Source organism: Heteronotia binoei, chromosome 21 (assembly GCF_032191835.1).
Source record: "Heteronotia binoei isolate CCM8104 ecotype False Entrance Well chromosome 21, APGP_CSIRO_Hbin_v1, whole genome shotgun sequence".
Lineage (NCBI taxonomy): Eukaryota > Metazoa > Chordata > Lepidosauria > Squamata > Gekkonidae > Heteronotia > Heteronotia binoei.
In genome coordinates, this window is record NC_083243.1 from 117049858 (window position 1) to 117068365 (window position 18508).

The following is an 18508-nucleotide window of genomic DNA, read 5'->3' on the forward strand; positions in this document are numbered from 1 at the left end:
CCTCCCTCCTCCCTTCCTTCCCTCCTTCCTTCCTTCCTCCCTCCCTCCTCCCTTCCTTCCCTCCTCCCTTCCTTCCCTCCCTCCCTCCTTCCTTCCTTCCTCCCTCCTTCCTTCCCTCCCTCCCTCCTCCCTTCCTTCCCTCCTTCCTTCCCTCCTTCCTTCCTTTCTTCCTTCCCTCCCTCCTTCCTTCCTTCCCTCCTTCCTTCCTTCCTTCCTTCCCTCCCTCCTTTCCTCCTCCCTTCCTTCCTTCCCTCCCTCCTTCCTTTCTTCCTTCCTTCCCTCCTTCCCTCCCTCCCTCCTCCCTTCCTTCCCTCCCTCCCTCCTTCCTCCCTCCCTGTTTTGGTGGTTTGGTATATGGTTACTTTTGCATTTATTGGCATTTGCATTTATTGGCAATAGCTTGTGTAATACAGCATTTTGACTGTTTTTTTTTTTTGCCATATAGATAGGGTGATCATTTTCCTATACTACTTGTGCTTTGCGTATTTTTCAAGTGCTTGTGTATTTATGTACATTGTTTTCATTGACTAAGGGAGGTATCTGGTGTTTTCTGGTTGCTGACCTAGCCAGACAGGACAGGAGACCAGCAGAGAATATCTCCCCTGTTTCCCTCCCTCTCTTCCTTCCTTCCTTCCTTCCTTCCTTCCTTCCTTCCTTCCTTCCTTCCTTCCTTCCTTCCTTCCTTCCTTCCTTCCTTCCTTCCTTCCTTCCTTCCTTCCTTCCGTGGCTCTCATATATCCGATGTTCATGTCTTGCGGCTCTCAAACATCTGACCTTTATTCTGTGTTGCTCTTTTGTTAAGCAACTCTGGCCACCCCTGGAGTAGACAATACTGACTTTGGTGGACCCAAGCACTGATTCAGTGTAAGGGAGCTTTGTGTTTGTGTCTTCTGGTGCAATTTTGTTCTCAAATCCTGTATTTACTTCATCAGTATATGGGATAAGGCACTTTCTCAACTGTGCTGCATAATGCAGCCTATTTATTTTGTCCTGTTTGCTCTATCTGCGCCACCTCCATCACTTTCGGGGTGTGGATCCCCCAGTGGGGTGGGCTCCCGACTCCCTCCGCCGGCTGTTTCTGATAGCCCTGCGCCCCCTCTTTCATTTGATATGTGTCCCGTGCGGGTGCCACCCTCCCGCCGGGAGATGCCGCAAAATGAGCCCCCTTGAGGCTTATGGCGGCAGGGCTCGGGGGAAGCGAGCTAGACTGCTGTTCTTTTGAGGGGTTATAGAGTGTTTCAAGCCCGTCCCTGTGGCATCGGTCCCATCATTGTGGGGCCCAAGGGGCTGGTGCAGCGGTACGCTGAATCAGCCTGTCGGTCACTTCCGGGTTCCTGTCCTGCATCTCGACCTGTGTTATTAGTGATAGGCTGCTTCGGCGTGCCGCTGCGCCGGCCCCCTGGGTCCCACAATGATGGGACCGATGCCACAGGGACAGGCTCGAAACACTCTATAACCCCTCAAAAGAACAGCAGTCTAGCTCGCTTCCCCCGAGCCCTGCCGCCATAAGCCTCAAGAGGGCTCATTTTGTGGCATCTCCCGGCGGGACGGTGGCACCCGCACGGGACACATATCAAATGAAAGAGGGGGCGCAGGACTATCAGAAACAGCCGGCGGAGGGAGTCGGGAGACCACCCCACTGGAGGATCCACACCCCGAAAGTGATGAAGGTGGCGCAGATAGAGCCAACAGAGCAAACAGGACAAAATAAATAGGCTGCATTATGCAGCACAGTCTCACTGGAATCTCACTGGAATCTGACTGGCTTCTCAGCATGGAACCCGTTCTCCCTAGTCTTCTCACTTTGAAAAAAGTAAAAAAAGAGTTTCATTTAACTTTACTTCCCCCTTTCCCTCTCTATAAATAATCTTGGTGTTTCCGGCGGTGATATTTGGGGGATTTTTGGGGACGTCACAGGAAGTGCTGTGAAGTCACTTCCTGCTTCCGGCAGGTGGCGCGGGGGAAATGATGTCACAAGAAGTGATGTCACTTCCTGTTTCCGGCAGGTGGCATGGCGGGAAATGATGTCACAGGAAGTGATGTCACTTCCTGTTTCCGGCGGTGGCATGACGTCACCGGAAGTGCCGTCACCGGAAGTGACGTCACTTCCTGTTTCCGGTAGCGCGCACACTTTGCGCGCACGCACCCCTACCTTCCCCCCTCCAAAGGTGTCCCTTCAGACATTATGGCCACCCTATCTGTGAATGACCTTGGACCAGACTTGGACGATGCTGTTTAAACTGGTCCTCTTGCCTAACTCACTCCTAGCTCTAATAGAGCCCCTTGCACTGTTCCCGACCCAGGTCTCAACACTGGGTGACCTTAGGTCTTTCACAGCTCTCTCAGCCCCCCTCCCCCCCAAGTATATCTTACCACCTAGTTGCAGATAATGCTAAAAAGAACTAGTACTTCAGGCAGCCAGACAATCATACAATCTCCTGGCTATATCACACACAATGCCATACTAAAATAATAATTATTATGCATAAACTGGCTCAGACAGAATACTTGGGAGAGTGCTGACAGCAACATCTATTGAACGGACACAAGAAGTTGAGTAGTGTCTCGTTCTGGCAGGGTTTGGAAGTTCATTTTTTAGTATGCTTACTACTTGTGTGTTAACTGCAGCATCACTACTTAAGTTTACCATGTCAGTTTTTTGTGATCCAAAATCAATGCAAGTCAAAAGGCATTGAGGTTTCAGGCATACATTTTTATATATATATTAAAAATTGGCAGTAGTTTGTTTTGGGAGCTACAGTATTCAGGTGAACAGAGGCCTTATTGTCTTCATAAGATGCACAGCCCTGGCTCTGAATCCCTTCCAGCCAGCTCTACCTGTCCTTCCAGATTCTGGCTTGCCAGAAAACTGCTTCCAAACAAATCTTGCTTTTATTTTTGTTTTACTTCTGCTCTAGTCCTGTTGTCTGACTTCATCTCTACCAAATGAAATCTGCATTATTTATTAAAATGGTCTTGATTTATTATCTAGTTCAGTATTTGTGTGACTCCTGACCTACCCTTTCTTCATAACTCCATGTTTGGCCCTTCCGAATGAGAAAAAACAAAAGCATGCAATGTACCAAAGGAAGAGAAGCCCCCCCCCCCATTTTTTTTTCTGTTTAACCCATGATCTATTCACACCTAGGGCATTTTGTAAAAAGAGTACAAAAACCCTGGAAGCACAAACACTAATGAATTAATGTTCTCTCTCCCTTGTTCTTTCTAACAGCCTCTTTCATAGCTAGTGAATCCAAAGCACAGTGTATATAAGCAGCAGGGCCAACTGGTATTTGAGGATCCATGATTGATGGCCCAACTTAAATTTTATTACAATTGGCAAGAGCTTGCCAATGTGATTGGAGCAGTAATTACAGAAGGAAAAGAAGTATAATGCAATGGTTTCCTAGTGGAAACACACACACTGATAGGAAATAATGTAGGTAATTGCAGGGCAAGCATGGATATCCTGTATAATTTGTAGACTGGCCCTTGGTATTATACTTAATCTTTCTATTCTCTTAGTTATCTCACAGATTCTCCCTACTTTAATCAGAAAACCTGGATATGTTCACATTACAAAATTCTGAGAGAAAAGGCACTTCTACAACACTAATTCACATGAAATTCCAGTGTTCATTGTGATAATGAAACTACCGGTATATGAAGTCTGCAGATACATGTGAACACATAATCTGTCTACATATGGGTATCATGTTAATTCTTACATGAGGCAGTAAAATCCACATTGGAATTTTATAGTATCTCAAATCAACAAAGAACTAATGCACTCACTAATGTGAAAAAGAAAGAGAGGAAGAACATATGACTTTAGTAGGTCAGACCAATAAAAACACTCTCTTAGGGAACCATGGTTGAATGTGGATATCAGCCAGAACACATTATATAAGCAATTTGTGGTATTCAATACTTCAGGATATGGTTATGTCCAATGACTCAGAATGATTATCTAGTACAGCGATTTCCAAGTTGTGTGCCAGTGCACACGTGTATGCTACGGGAAAACTGCTAAACTAAATTATGTTTCAAATACCTGTCAAACAGAAAAGGTTGCCCAGTGAGTCTTTGCTTATGTTACTGTTCCTCCAATCAGGCAGAAAAATAGCAGGCAGACCATTCTTACTAATTTGGGAGTAAAACTAAAGAATGTTTCCTACAGTAAACCAGAAAACAAATGTGCCTCAGCTATCACAGGTTTTCAGAAACCATGGTCTAAGTTTCTTTTAAACTGTTTCTATATAGATACATGATACCATTTCTATAATTTCTATATAGATACATGATACCATTTCTATAATTGTATGTGCTTTGAATAAACTACCTGTCTCGTCATTCTAGAAACTCCTATGTCAGGAGTTGGAGACTGTGGACCTTGGGAGGGGTCAGGTGGTTGCTCCAGGGCATATTCGCAAGGAGAAAGGTACGCCTCAGACCAGGTAGCCAGGCCGGGGGGGGGGGTTGACTTCACATTGTCCCCAATGGCTCCCCTGGTCATGCTCCATCTCTTTCTCTTAGTACCCTTCGTTTTGACTGTACCATGCTGTTCCTCCCTGGCATACCTGTTTCCTTCCCTTAAAATATGTTTCCTCTGAGCTTCCTTCTCCCCCTCCCGCTTCAGGTGCCTCAGCTTTATTACCGCCAGCTGGGCACTTGCAGGCCCCCACCCTTTCATCTTTGAGGGATGAGGCCGCCCCAGACAACTGGGGGGCATCCCTCACCACTCCCCTGAGCCTGGAACAGGTGTCGGTTGGATCCTCGTCTGGCTGGGTGCCCCCCGCTCCAGCATCCCGGGGGAGGGGGGAAAGGGGCCAGGACACCTATATTATACATTTACTTGGAAATAAGTCCTCCTGAACTCATTGATACTTTCTTTTGAGTAAACACATAAGAAATTACCGGAAACCTGCAGCAATTAATACAGTCACTGTGTTTGTGAGAAAACCCACACAGGTATTGTACCAAAGGAACTACTTTGTCTCCAATTAACATTCTTTATTATAGCCCCCCACATCTCCACTCCTATTTCTAATTGTCCCTTGTACTTCTACCTTTCATGTCAGTGTACATCAGATTAAGGAATGGTCACAGAAAACGGGCATGTTACAGTATGACATTATTATAAACAGAAATCCCTTTGCTATAAATAAAAAAATCTGTTAACTTACCTCTTTATTTCTGTATTCTTTTCTTAGTGACTTTTCTAATACTTTAGCTTCATACTCAGCCCTTGGGTGATCCTGCAAATGTCATATACTCAAATGAGCCATGAAACCCATTGTCTACCAGTTCAAAGGTAGAAGAATAAAAATAAATAAACTTTCTGGTCTGATTTAAAATTCTTGCAATAAGTAATTAAAATGTGTTTTAAATGCCAGTCCACCCTAATGCAGTTAAATGGCTTAAATGTGCCAGTTGTGAGATCCCAGCATAACTATCCTAGGGTTGCTGCTTCAGACTCCAGCATAACATAGCAGCTGCATCACAGTGTGTAGGGAGAAGGCAGGATCACTACAATCAGAGTAGATGCAACCCTGAAACAGTTTAAACTTATTATATTTTATTTTGGGCATTGCAGAGGCTGCTCATTTGTAAACCTTTGTATGTGGGCTATTACAACAGAAAACACTAACCATAATTCTTGTGGACCCAATAAGTTGACCTCAGCAGAAATATCGTTTGTTGATATCTAAGATACTTCTCCTATAAATTACCTTGATCTGTTTTCTCAAAAGACTGCATTTCAGATTATTTAAGCCCTATATGGCCGAGGACCGGCCTACCTGAAGGACCGCCTCTCCCCGTACGAGCCCCAGAGAGTGCTGAGGTCAGTAGGAAAAAACAGACTGACTACCCCTGGGCCAAGAGAAGTTAAACTACAGAACACCCGCTCACGGGCCTTCTCGGCTGCGGCCCCATATCTCTGGAACCAACTTCCAGAGAAGGTGCGGGCCCTGCGGAACCTTGATCAGTTTCGCAGGGCCTGCAAGACCACTCTTTTTAAATTAGCTTTTATGAACAGCTGAAGTACAATTTTACAACGAAGAAAATCCGCCATTAGCACTAACTAGAATAGTGTCAATGATAATGTTATAGTTTGTTTTAATTAATGTTCTACTGGTTTTTAAGGTTAAGTTAATGCTTAATTTAATGTTCTTAATGTAATGGTTTTAATTAATGCACCATTGGTTACTATGTTGTTTATTAATGTTTTATTTATTAATGTACCATTGGTCACTGTGTTGTTAGCCGCCCTGAGCCTGCTTCGGTGGGGGAGGGCGGGGTACAAATAAAATTTATTATTATTATTATTATTAAACACACTCAAAAAAGATGTGGAAAACAATAAGAAGTTGAAGGAACAGGACAGCCATAGATTTGGAAAGTACCTTCAAAAATGCATTAGATGGAGATGGGAATGGATATGAAAAAGTCCCATCACTGGGATATATAAAGGAAGAAACAATCATTGCAGTGGAAGCTCTAAAGGAAACCAGATGGTGGGAAAAAGAGAATGAGGTGAGATCAAAAGGTATCTTTCACCATTAGACAGATAAAAAGGTAGAGAATTTACAAAAAAAAAATCCAAACCTTGACTGCCTCCTTCAGGAAACCATAAAAACACACAAAAAAACACACAAAAAAGTAAAGTTACTTCACTGTTACAAAATTGTGCAATGGACACAACTATATTATTCATGCATGGTTGGGAAACTGTCCCAATATTTATACTGAGGGTGTAGTAAAACATCTTAACACAAGAAGATTCAGGAAAATAGATGTTTATAAATATTTAAGCAGTATAGAGGTTTCTGATATATGCAAGACCTCTTATATATGCAAGACTTGAATGAGAAAACCTGTGGCTATGTATTAGCCAGGGCTGGTGCCTCCCCACTTCCCCCCTACCCATTCCTGAGCACCCCTGCCCCTCTGTGGTGGCAGCACACCCTTACCAGAGAGTTGTAGGCACCCTGTTAACTGCATCAGCCATTGTGTGCCACCACCACCTCCATCCTCCTCTGCCTGGCTGTGCTTGACTTGACTTGGCTGGCAGCTGCTGCTGCTGCCTGAGTTGGCCAGGGAGCCCATGGTGTGCACATATTGTGCCCTGGGGATGGCGTCGCAGGTGGGGATGAGGAGGAGGCAAGGTAGTGAGGATGAGAGGCTTGGAGAAAAATGTCCCTTTTACAGAGGCTGAATGGGGTGTTCTTTACCAGGTGATATCATTTTCCTCTAGGCCCAGAGGCACCCTTGCTGGGCCTGCAGAGGATTTACTGGAGTAGCTACCAAGCTGTGACTCCAGGGCTAGGCAGGGCGGGAGAGCTCCAAGCTCCACACTCAGACCCCAGGCCAGGTGCATGGCCAGTGGGTACTGCTGCACCCCCTAGCTGACCACCACCACCTTCAGCCAGTATGAGAAGAAAGCAACCATCTTGGGGGTCCGGGTGCATGGCACATGGAAATCCTCCGTAACCAGTGCTGGTAAGCCAAACACTCCGGTTGCGCAAGCGCCCTACCCAGTGCTGCTTGTGGGGCCACTTTGTGCTTGCAAGAAAGGAAACTCAATGGAGGAGGGGCTCCCGATGCCAAATAGGGCACATGTGTAGCCGGCCTGGCTGGGCAGTGCTGCTGCTGGGGCTCACTGGGTAAGCTACCGCCACCACTCTGGGCCTGTCCTGGTGGCTCCTTGGCAAGAAGCAGAGCCACCGGTTGCATGCACACCTGGCCAATGATGGGGCAGCCTTTATCACCAGACCTGCTGCACTGCCGCTGCATGGGGAGGCACAAAGCAAGGGAGGGCAGGCATCTCCTCAGGTGGAGTGCACAGGGAAGGGGCACCCACCGCCCCAGTAGGCTAGATGGCGCCCTAGGTGGCAGTCTACCTGGCCTACTGGATAGTGCCACCCTGGTATTGGCATATCTGTCACTAATTTCAGTGCAACACGTACTGCAGCAGTTCCTCAGGATTTTCAGCCACGCTGTTTAACTACTTCCAATGGTCAGCAAGATTTAAGTGCTTTATTCTGTGGACCAAATTAACTAGAATGGAGCATGTTAGATGAAATATAAAATAAACTCCATTAACAGCAGTTATCTCATGTCACAGGCTGCTATCGCTGCACTTGACATAACCCTCTAAGTTATTTGCCACTAGAAGGATACACTTAATCCTCTTCACTTTCATGTAAGCTAACAACAAGGTGCCAAAAATAAAATAACAGTTGTCTTAGGATATCCGATTGTTATCCAGTAAGTCAGACCTCAGCACTAGGTATGTGGCATATATTAGCACAATGGCACTTCTATGAGCACACAACAGGATCAGGGCCTTAGAAACTGATTGCTCCTGAAGTCTCTTCCAGATGACAGAGAACACCCCTTTTGTATCCTTGCCAGTTTAACATAATATTTCCAATTTTTCTAAAATATGGTGGGTGGAAAAGAGGGCCATGCTGTCTAGAGCTGGAAGAGTAGAATCCACAAACCAAATTTAGAAAAGGAAACTCAAAATATATTTTAAAAATCACAAAATGTGGACAGTTGTGAAGTTTTTCAGATGACTACATTCTTAAAAGGAAAAGGAAAATTGAAGAGTTTTCTGCTGAAGTATTATAAAATTGTCCAAAAATAAATTTGCATTAAGAACTAGTTATGGTAAATCCATGATGTCTCAGAAAAGGGGAAAATCCTTAAGTTCATGCCAGGACAACAAACATTTCCTGACTCTAATAAACAGCCACTGGGGTATCTACAGGATTTCTTCCATCGCTTCATGCAGCTCTTGAATCTGGTGCAATTCCTTACTCTAACAGCTGTTTGAGGGAGGATGCTCCTCACCACCAAGTGAGTTGTCTTTTTGGCTGGTAACATAGGCAGGTCTACTTGGGTTTTTTTTCAGTAGGGCTTACTCCCAGGGAAGTGTTCTTAGGATTACACTGTTAACTCAATAACACTTTATTGCTACACACTATTAGCTGTATAACATTTTAATTCATTTTAATTATATGCCTATTTACCAATCTACTGGCTGGCAATATTTCCAACCACAACTAAAGTGCTGGCTCTTACTTTTAAAGCCTTCAATGACCTGTGAATAGAGAATTTTAAGGACTGTGGGTGCCTGACTGCTCCGATCTTTCACAAAGGTCCCACTTAAGTTTCTCATCTTCTAAAGTTTGATGAATAGGCACTAGAGACAGGGCATTCTCTGTTGTGGCACCACACCTATGCAACTCCCTATCTGGTTATTTAAAACTGTGCTGCTGCCTTCTGACTAGGTACCAAATCAAGGCACTTGCATTTTCCAGGGCTTCTTGCATTTTCCAGGAGTGGGCAGGGACATCCTACCCCCAAATTACATTTTAGACCACTTTTGGCTGCTACCCTAAACATGCTACAAGTCTTCTCAGGGTTGCTAGGGAAGTGAAAGGGACCATTCAAAGTGCTGCTTCAGGGGCGGCACTTCTGGGTTTTCCAGTCACTTCTGGTTAATGGAAGTGGCCCCAAAAACACCATTTTGGGGTGGGATTCTTCCTGGCCACCTGGGTGGTAGTGCAGAAGTCTTTCCTAAATCAGGAGATCCCCAGCCCAGCCCAAGTGTTTTTGGAAAATGGGTGGGGCTTTTGCCTAGCAAAAAAAAAAAAGCTGATTCAGCAGCAGTTGTTACCACAGCACAAGGATTTTACAGCATGACTTAACATAACATTTTTAAATAATGTGTTCATTTAAAAAGGCATCCTGCAAAACAGAGCTTCTGGATGAAATGCTGAAGAGTTACTATTAGTTACGTATGACCTGGTAAGCCAATAAATTATTTTATTAATGAAAGTTTATAACTAAAACTAAATAGCCATTTGATATCATTGTCATCACACTTTTAAAGCAGTGTTGGAAGCAAATAGTACACTGATTTTTTTGAAAAAATACACAGAATAAATGTGGCCAAATCAGCCAAAACTGTTTATCCTCTCTGCCAAATGCTCCCTGAAATAAAACTGTTGTACATAGCTTTCAAAATGCAGTGAAAGAAGACACCTATTGAGTAGACCTCTGCCATATTCTAGGAAGGGCCTGGAGTAGGGTTGCTATATGTCCACTGGGGGTGGGAGATCTTTCGCCCCCAGTGAGCATTGCCCTCTGGCACTCCAGTGACCAGTGGAAGAAAAAAAATGACATGGTTGGGTCATGGTTGGGTCTGACAACCCTCCCTGGAGTTCTTCCAGAATCATAACTGATCTAAAGGCTAAACACATCAGTTCTCTGGGAGGAAACTGTAGCTTAGGAGGGCAGCACCAGCCCAAGGGCACATGGCGCCCTAGGCAGACTCACAGTCTGCAGCCCCTCCCCTACAGCGCTCCCCATGACTCCTCTTCCCCTCCTTGCGGTCGAGCTGTGCTCCTAGGATATCTAAAGGCACCTCCGCCACTAACTCCTCCCCACTTCCTTCTCATTCAGGAAGTGGGGAGGAGGCAGTGGTGGTGCCCTTTCAGGATGCTGGTCCTTCCTGCTGCTGGTCGCTTGCCCTGGCACTGACAGACAGTGAGCATGCTGCGCGGTTTTACCTGCTGATCAGCTGAGGGGGGCACCTTTAGATAGCCTGGGAGTGCGGCGCTTGACCACCGTTCTGGGCATTGAAACAGACCTGGGGTGGGGAAGGGAGGGAGGAGGAGACTGGGAAGTGAGCAAACTGGGTGTTTGCCTAGGGAGAAGGGGGAGAAGAACCACCCTAGGTGGTTGCCTAGGGTCCTGCCCTGCCAGCACCCTAGGCAACCACCTTGTTTGCCTAGTGGCCGAACTAGCCCTGTAAGAGGGTGGATTCTATGGCATCACATTTCTGCTGTTCCCTATACTCTTTAAAATCCACTCTCCTAAATTCAACCTCCAAATCTCTAGGAATTTCTCAAACTGAACTTGGCAACCAGAGAGCAGTGCAGAGGACTGGGCCTGTCACAGAAGAAAAAGTGACAGTGTTGTTGTACAGACACTCTTAAGAGAGGCAGGCATTGAATGATAAGCTATTTCCTTGGAATTCTCTGTTTCTCAAATGTGTCGCTATATTGCATGTTTTGATGGCTTGAACTCTTTCACCTTTGGCCACTATTTTGAAACATACTGGATATAAGCTATATTGAAGAGAGTTTGGACAGATGCCACAAGCACATCTTCAGGCCTGCTAATATCTCAGACATGGAAACATTAATCACAAGGCACAGTTTTTACAGTGTTTCCCCCTCCCTTTTAATGTTTTCTCACTTAATATACTTCTCACATCAAGGAATCCTTTTTGAGCTATATATGTTTTAATGCCAGTGCTTCTAGGTGTGGCCTTCATTTGTAGCTCTGGCATTATGCTTCCATGGTAACAAGATGTCCCATGAACACACCCTTTCCAAATACTGAAACCATGTATGTGCAGGATATTCCTTTCCAGTGGGTTAATAACATAAAATAAAATACCATTAATAAAGTAGTTATAAACACAATAACCAATGAAGTAGTATACAAAAAAATGAACTTACTTCCTCTTCTTCAAACCCAGTCAAATCCCATCTGTAGTTCAGTCGCATCTGTTTTCTCTTCCAGTGTTCCATGAATGTGGCAGCTGGGTTGTTAAAAAGAACAAAGTAGGCTAATTCTACCAGTAATAATTTGCAATGCTCTTGCTTAGATTCATTCATTCATATGCCCCATTACTTTTAACCAGGCAAAAATATAAATCTGGAAGAATAAGAAAATCCATGGCCTACCACAACAGAATTGAGGCTAAATACGTAATTATTAAACAGTAGTAATGGATTTGTTAATTGGTGTTACCAAGAATTCATGTTACCACGAATGTATTTATTTATTAAATTGATTTTTATAACAGCCCTTCATGTAAACAGGGCTCAGGGCAATGTACAATGATAGGTAAAAAACCATATTAATACTGATTGAAGGTTAAAACATTGAAATTACAATAAAATCCCAGGAATCCAACATAAAACAAAACATTGGATTTTTGCAAACCTAAAAAATTCTACTTTAAAAAATTCCAGCTCATTAAAAAGTTAATTCTATTTTGGAAATGTAAAAGACATGAAGGATCTTTCTACCATATGTGGTGGACCTGTGAAAAAGCAAAACAATTTTGGCAAATGATCCAGAAAGAAATGTCAGCAATTTTGGGCTATGATATTAAGAGGTCTCCAGACTCTTTTTTGTTGGGATTACAAATGGAAAGTTTTCCGAAACAAGATAGAACAATGGTGTGGTACCTGCTTTCAGCTGCAAGGACATTGTATGCGCGGTCATGGAAACAAGCTAAAATACCAGAAAAATGGGACTGGGTCTTAAAAGTTTTGTCATGGAGTGAAATGGACAAACTTACAAGAATCTTAAAAGACTATGATTTGGAGAAGTTTAGAAAGGAATGGGAGAAATTTCAAAACTATGTTGAAAAACAATGGAAAGTAAGGGGACATTTAGTGATTTTTGGATAAAAGTTGAATGGAATAATGGACTATAGTATAAAAAGTCTATAAAAGGAAATTTTTTTTTTTGAAAAATGAAGATGAATTCATAAAGTGAATGTTTTTTATTTTTTGCTTTTGCTCTTCCATTTTGTTATAAGGTTTTACTATGGAGATTCTTGATTTATTAAGTTACCGTACTTTCTTTATCTCTTAATTTTTAGTAAACACCGGCGGGGGTCAAAAAGGGGGGAGGTGTGGAGAGGGGAAAAGCGATATATTGTTTATATTTGGTATTTTTTTAAAAAAGTTTTTTTAAAGATTATTATAACGATATATTGCAAATAATAAATTTGTTTAAAACCAAAAAAGTTAATTCTATTCCAGCTTGTTGCTTATTATTGGCATTTATCTCCAACATTCTCCATTGTTTTCTATAATACTCTTCTGGTTAAACAACTGGGTATATGTTTATTGGAGCCCTAGCTGAATTATGGATTCCTTGATGTGTGTCCCCGGCTATTCGTAGACTTGGCTTGGTTATTCACACTTTACCTGTATGCAGAAGTGAGGTTGGGCTAAAAGATTGCCCCCAAACCCCTCAATCAACAAATCAATTAAAGTATGAGCCCTTATGCAGTGATTGATAAAATGCTAGGTCTCTAGCCATGCTAGGTCTCTACGCCATCTTAGAATGCTAGGTCTCTACGCCATCTTAGATCTCTGCTCAGCCATGATACCATGAAAGTCAGTATAGCACTGTGGGCAGAGTGCTGACACTGGATGTGGGAAACCTAGGTAGCAATCCTCACTTACCTACAAAGCTCACTAAGAGTGCACAACTATATGTATATCCTCAGAAATAGAAGTGTTCAATGGGGTGTGCATAGAATTGCAGGCTGTGTCCATATCCAAATCATTCTCTTTAACCAGGTTAATATGCAAAGTTAATATGTTGCTCCTCTGAGGAAGGACAGGATACAAATCTAACAAAGGTACTCACAGGGTGTATTTTCCCTTATCATAGCTTCTCTACCTAACCCACCTTTCAGGGTTACTGTGAATGCATAGAGTTTAATAAAAGTGCCTGAGCTCCTGAGACAGAATGGAAATTAAATAAAAATTACATGGTATTAGCATTTCAGATTTTTAAAATCTCTCTTCAGAGAATTTCATTTTCTCAAAATCAGGACATACATTTTTATTGGGAAAAGCAAAAATGGTATGCAGTGAAAGTGTTAAAATACTGCTATGATAAGGCAGAAGAATGAGATTGATGCAAAAGAGATTTTAAAATGGGTATCAAAGGAAGACAAATGTAGAATAGCTGTTGCAAAGAAAAATATTTTGAAGCTCCTAGGATGAACATCAACAGTGGGATCAATGGAGGCATTGCCTATTTTGAGAAAGCTGCTGGAAAGCCGCCCTGAGCCATTAGTGGGAAGGGCGGGATATAAATCTCAAATAAATAAATAAAATAAATAAATATTAGAATAATACTCGACATGCGCCTGAATTCTTTTTGGATAGAAAGGGTTTCTGTCTGACATTCTGCCTCCCAACTCTTTTACAAAGTCCAAAATACCTTCTACGATGGTGCTCCTGGGGTAAAGACCCTTCCCAGAAGCAGTATGAGGAACTGGAGGATTCCAGCCAGAGTGGGGAATCAGAGAAAATTGTTCCCTCTGTCCACTGAAATCCTCTATGGGATCAAAGCCAGTGTTTTTATCTGTTGTAATTTCTATCTTCAACCCCATGCATAGTTGCACCCCAAAACTTAAATATTTTTAAAATGCACCATGTTAAACAACATTCAGATGGCATTTTAATATCATCCTGATTTCAATTCATTAAAAGCACCTCAAATCCAGGTTTAATTGGACAACAAAAATTGCAAAAAGCAAAGAGGTTTGTGTTCATAGCTGAAAAAGAATCCAGAGACCAGCCATAATTTCATTTTCAGTATGGAAACTGTACAAGAGGAAAAACACAATGACAACTCTCAAGCTGCAACAAATACAGCTTGTGTACATTAATTTACCAGGCACTGTGGCCATGGGGACATGTATTTGAATACTGGGAACAGCCCAGCACTCTACAGTAAATGAGTAATTGGGAAAGATGCAAGCTTACTGAGAAAGTGTAACCCCATGAGAATTGTTCTGAAGTGACTGTTAACAGATGTGATCAACAAGCTGTACTGTGGTCTTCACCAAACCTCCGGAGACAGGGAAAATGGGAAGAACTAGCCAAAGTCTCTGCATATCTAAATTATGTAGCAGAAACAATGGGAGTTTGCCAACTGTTTTCAGCACGCACTGTTTCTATATATATTTTTTATTCAGTTCTACTAATCTGTTTTATATCTTCTATGTTTTAATGGGTTTTGAAAATTGACATCATAATGATATGTAACATAATGATCCTCAATATAGCTCTGTTCACATTCTGTTTGGTGATCTGAAAGCTTATTTTATACTCTCCACATCTGTTGAAAGTAGAGCACATGTTGAGAATTGTGGGAGAATTGTGGGAAATAAAGGAAATTCTTTTTCTGCTTCTTACAACATTAGTTTACAAAAACATAAGTATTATTCCTATGATTGGTAAACTTGTGTCCTGCATACAGATGTGCTGCATGCTAAATGGTCTGTGAAAAGTGTCAGAATAGGTACAATGTAGGGTAACTATATATGCAGGTTTTTTGTAACGCCCCCAACCTTGGCAGCAGAGATCAAAGAACAGGCACAAGCTCTGAACCAGCCAGCACTGGCAGCCACTGAATAAGGCAAGCAGCCAGCCTGTTGCTTTAGGATGTTGGTGGTATTGGAATCAGGAGACATTTAGCTTGTAAGACCTCAGAGGGAGGCTCCTTTTACACAGCTTATGGGAGAAGGGTTGTGTGTGGGGGAAATTGCCTGGGAGGATGCACATATGCCCTACAAGGCCAATTTTCTCCTTACCTAGACACTGTATATCTCTATAAGGCTGTTTTCCCAGGGACCAAGGGTGGACATGCGTTTCCCTACATGTGTTTTGATCTTCACAGAATTATGTGAAGCAGCGATTTCCCCCACACCCAAAGCAGAACTAGAAAATAAACTGTTTTCAACATAGGCCAGTCTAAAGCACTATGCATATGAAGAGGTATCTTTAGCTCTGGGGATGTGAATTTGCCATAGTGAAATATGAGAAACAAATTCAAAGGATTAGGAAGAACAAATATGTGATGGTAATGAGGACGAGGGTTTTCATGCCTAGAATATGAAATGTAATTTTCTTAGATGGGTTATGAGTGTAACCTGAAAACTACTTTCTCCTTGTACAACCTTAAACTGGCTTAAATCATGTGGAAAATTTCCTCTAATAGAAGGGGGCAATTTTTGGCTGTTCCTCTTTCTGTTGCAATACTGCTACTCTCCCATGTGCCCCAGAAGCAGCACTTGTTTGGGGCATCATTTTACACCGCACCAGGAGGGGAGGGAGGGAGAGAAGAAAACCCCATCCTGCTGACTGAAATCCCTTCCATCAGTGTAGATTTGCTGCAGGATCCAAGTCAATTGTCTGGTATGTGGTTGAACCACCATGTTCAAAACACTTTGAAATGATATGACCAGAGAGGTATTCCACTCCCTTTCTATGCATGATAGCAACAATTCAGTTAGCACTATGAATATGTGAATGGACTCATGGACTTATTTTGGGAAAGCATGGAAATACAAACTTTTACTATAAACATGAACATAATTAGTGCAGTAATAAAAAACAAGATTGAAATGTCCTTCACCCCAAAACAATATAAAGTGAAAAACAAACATGTAGAGCTTTGAGAGAATTCTATTTTCTGTCACTCGGATAAGGAGGGTAAGGGAGGGGGAAAGGGTCAAAATGTCATATATTTATGTCAAGACACAAAATCTGGTAGCAAATGCGTGATCCTGAGAATCTCAGCTTTTGTTAAAGAAACAAAAAACAGCATGAGGACATATTTTTAGTACATAATTCTGGAGAAAAGATATAAAATGTGGGAAATGCCTAATCTTGAGAATCTCGGCTTTCATTAAAGAAACAAGAAAACAACATGAGGAAATATTTTTAGCACTCATTAGTTTCAAAGAAAAGTTGTCAAACATAGGGCCAGAGTCTGCTGGAAAACTGGAAGATGTCTGTGGGGAAGATAAGAGGTATCCTTCCAAATATTGGCAGGATGCAAGTGGGGGAACCTAGAAACACAACCACATTGGCCAGAAGAGTTTTAAGAACCTTGGAAGCAACTCTGTTGAGACATTAGTAGGGGCCTAAAATGAAAAGCTTCAACAGGTTTTTGACACAGCTGCTCCACAGCACTCTCATCTCTAGGAGGGTTACATCCCCAGAATTCTCAAGCTCGAGGAAGCTAAAGAGGCTGCGGAGACAACTCATGGTGTGCTTGGCACAGTATGCTATCGAGCCTATCTGCAGACCTATGAGGTGGTGATGATAGCAGTGAAGGATGTTTACTTCTCTGCCACCATTGCATCTGCTGAATTGCATCTAGGTCAACTGGTTACCATATTTAGGTCATTGACTTCTAAAAAGCAAAGACAAAATGGTATTTGGCTGTTAGGTGACATGTTTTTCAATATTCCTTTGCCAATATAACTTCCCAGATCTTGTATGTATGCTTGACTTACTCTTGATTTTCTTGGCAGTTCATCCACATGAATCAGTATCACCTGTTAAATATCTTATTAATCCTTTATTTAAAGAAACAAGATATTTTTCTTCAAGCCAGTTGGCAACCCCATTTATCTTCACAGCATTCACACTACACTAAATAATGCATTTTGCAACTGTGTTTTTGCTATTTTTACACAGTAAAGATCCAATCATGAAACACATTATTTAGTGTAATGTAAACGCACCATGTTTCACAAAAGAATTTGCCCTTTTTGAAGATTCCTTATCTAATCATACCCCCTGATTATTGCCAGAATTTTCTTTCTACAAGTCAGCAAGTTTATAAATTAATCACATCATACTTCAAAGTAGGCCTGCTGTCCATATACTAGAACATTCAAAGAAGTGTGACTTCCCATGGGATAATGTATTTTGGAAAGTATCATTAGTGAAAACAAGGTCTATAGAATGTTTGAATAGCAAATAACTGATCCAGACGTGTGTGTGTGTGTGCTGTTTACAAAGTACCATAATGGGAGCTACTGAAGGCACACGGATGTGTACAGGAGAAAGAGGTGGTGAAAGAGACAGAATTGATATTTGATTTCCTGCATAATGGGATGAGAATATCTGAAGTCTCTGACATGATGCAATGCTTTGGGTTGTATATAATGTTTCTCAATACCTGTAATGGGACAAGTCACTTTTCATGATAACAAAGCATTCATCCCATTACATAAATTGTTTTGCTCAGATTTGTCTTCCTTTCTCTTTTGACTTTGCTGTGAAATAAATTAAAAGTAAAATGCTGAACCCATCATGCTGTGTTCCATTCTGGCTTGCTTCTCCCAATATTAATGAAATATATAGATGTGTTAGCATTTGTAAAAAAACAGGTATAGTCAAAAATGTCAGGTCCTGAACTCCTCCAGAGGTTACTTCAAGAGCACTTTACTCCAATAGAAACAACTGATTCTTTACATAGCTGAGCACATGGGAACTTGATCTGTACTTCTCTTATCACATGGCATTAGTGTCATCAAAATGAAAAAGTTTTCTGGATGGCAGATAATTGTCTTAACACTGTAACAGAATTTCTCAGATTATCAAACTGGATAATATCCAGTATCTTATGCATATACAATATAAGAAGGGTTTGAGACTGCTAACAGTTGTTACAAGTATAAACCATTTCTCTCTCCATAAATAGTCCTTATCAATTCAATTCTATGCTATTGCTTCCTTTTCTAGTGCAACACAGATCCCCCCCTCCCCCGAATGCTCCTGGAATACAAAAGATCTTTGTAGGCATATCATAAGCAGAAAACAAATTCCTCTTCCCAAGTTGGATATCATATTGTATTTCATTGTGTTTT

General features: G+C 42.0%; 1 protein-coding gene across 9 annotated transcripts in view; it reads right to left on the bottom strand.

Annotated features, from left to right (window-relative positions):
• ANO1 (anoctamin 1) overlaps positions 1-18508 on the bottom strand; it is a 256871-nt gene that overhangs the window by 62104 nt on the left and 176259 nt on the right. For 4 of the 9 annotated variants that reach the window (XM_060262256.1, XM_060262252.1, XM_060262254.1 and 1 more), the window contains 3 exons: positions 11541-11623; positions 6610-6621; positions 5187-5258 (listed from right to left, as the gene is read on the bottom strand). In XM_060262256.1, the coding sequence (XP_060118239.1) occupies positions 5187-5258; positions 6610-6621; positions 11541-11623 (167 nt within the window). The remainder of the gene's footprint in view (positions 1-5186; positions 5259-6609; positions 6622-11540; positions 11624-18508) is intronic. The other 5 variants (XM_060262257.1, XM_060262253.1, XM_060262255.1 and 2 more) reach the window with 2 other exon arrangements.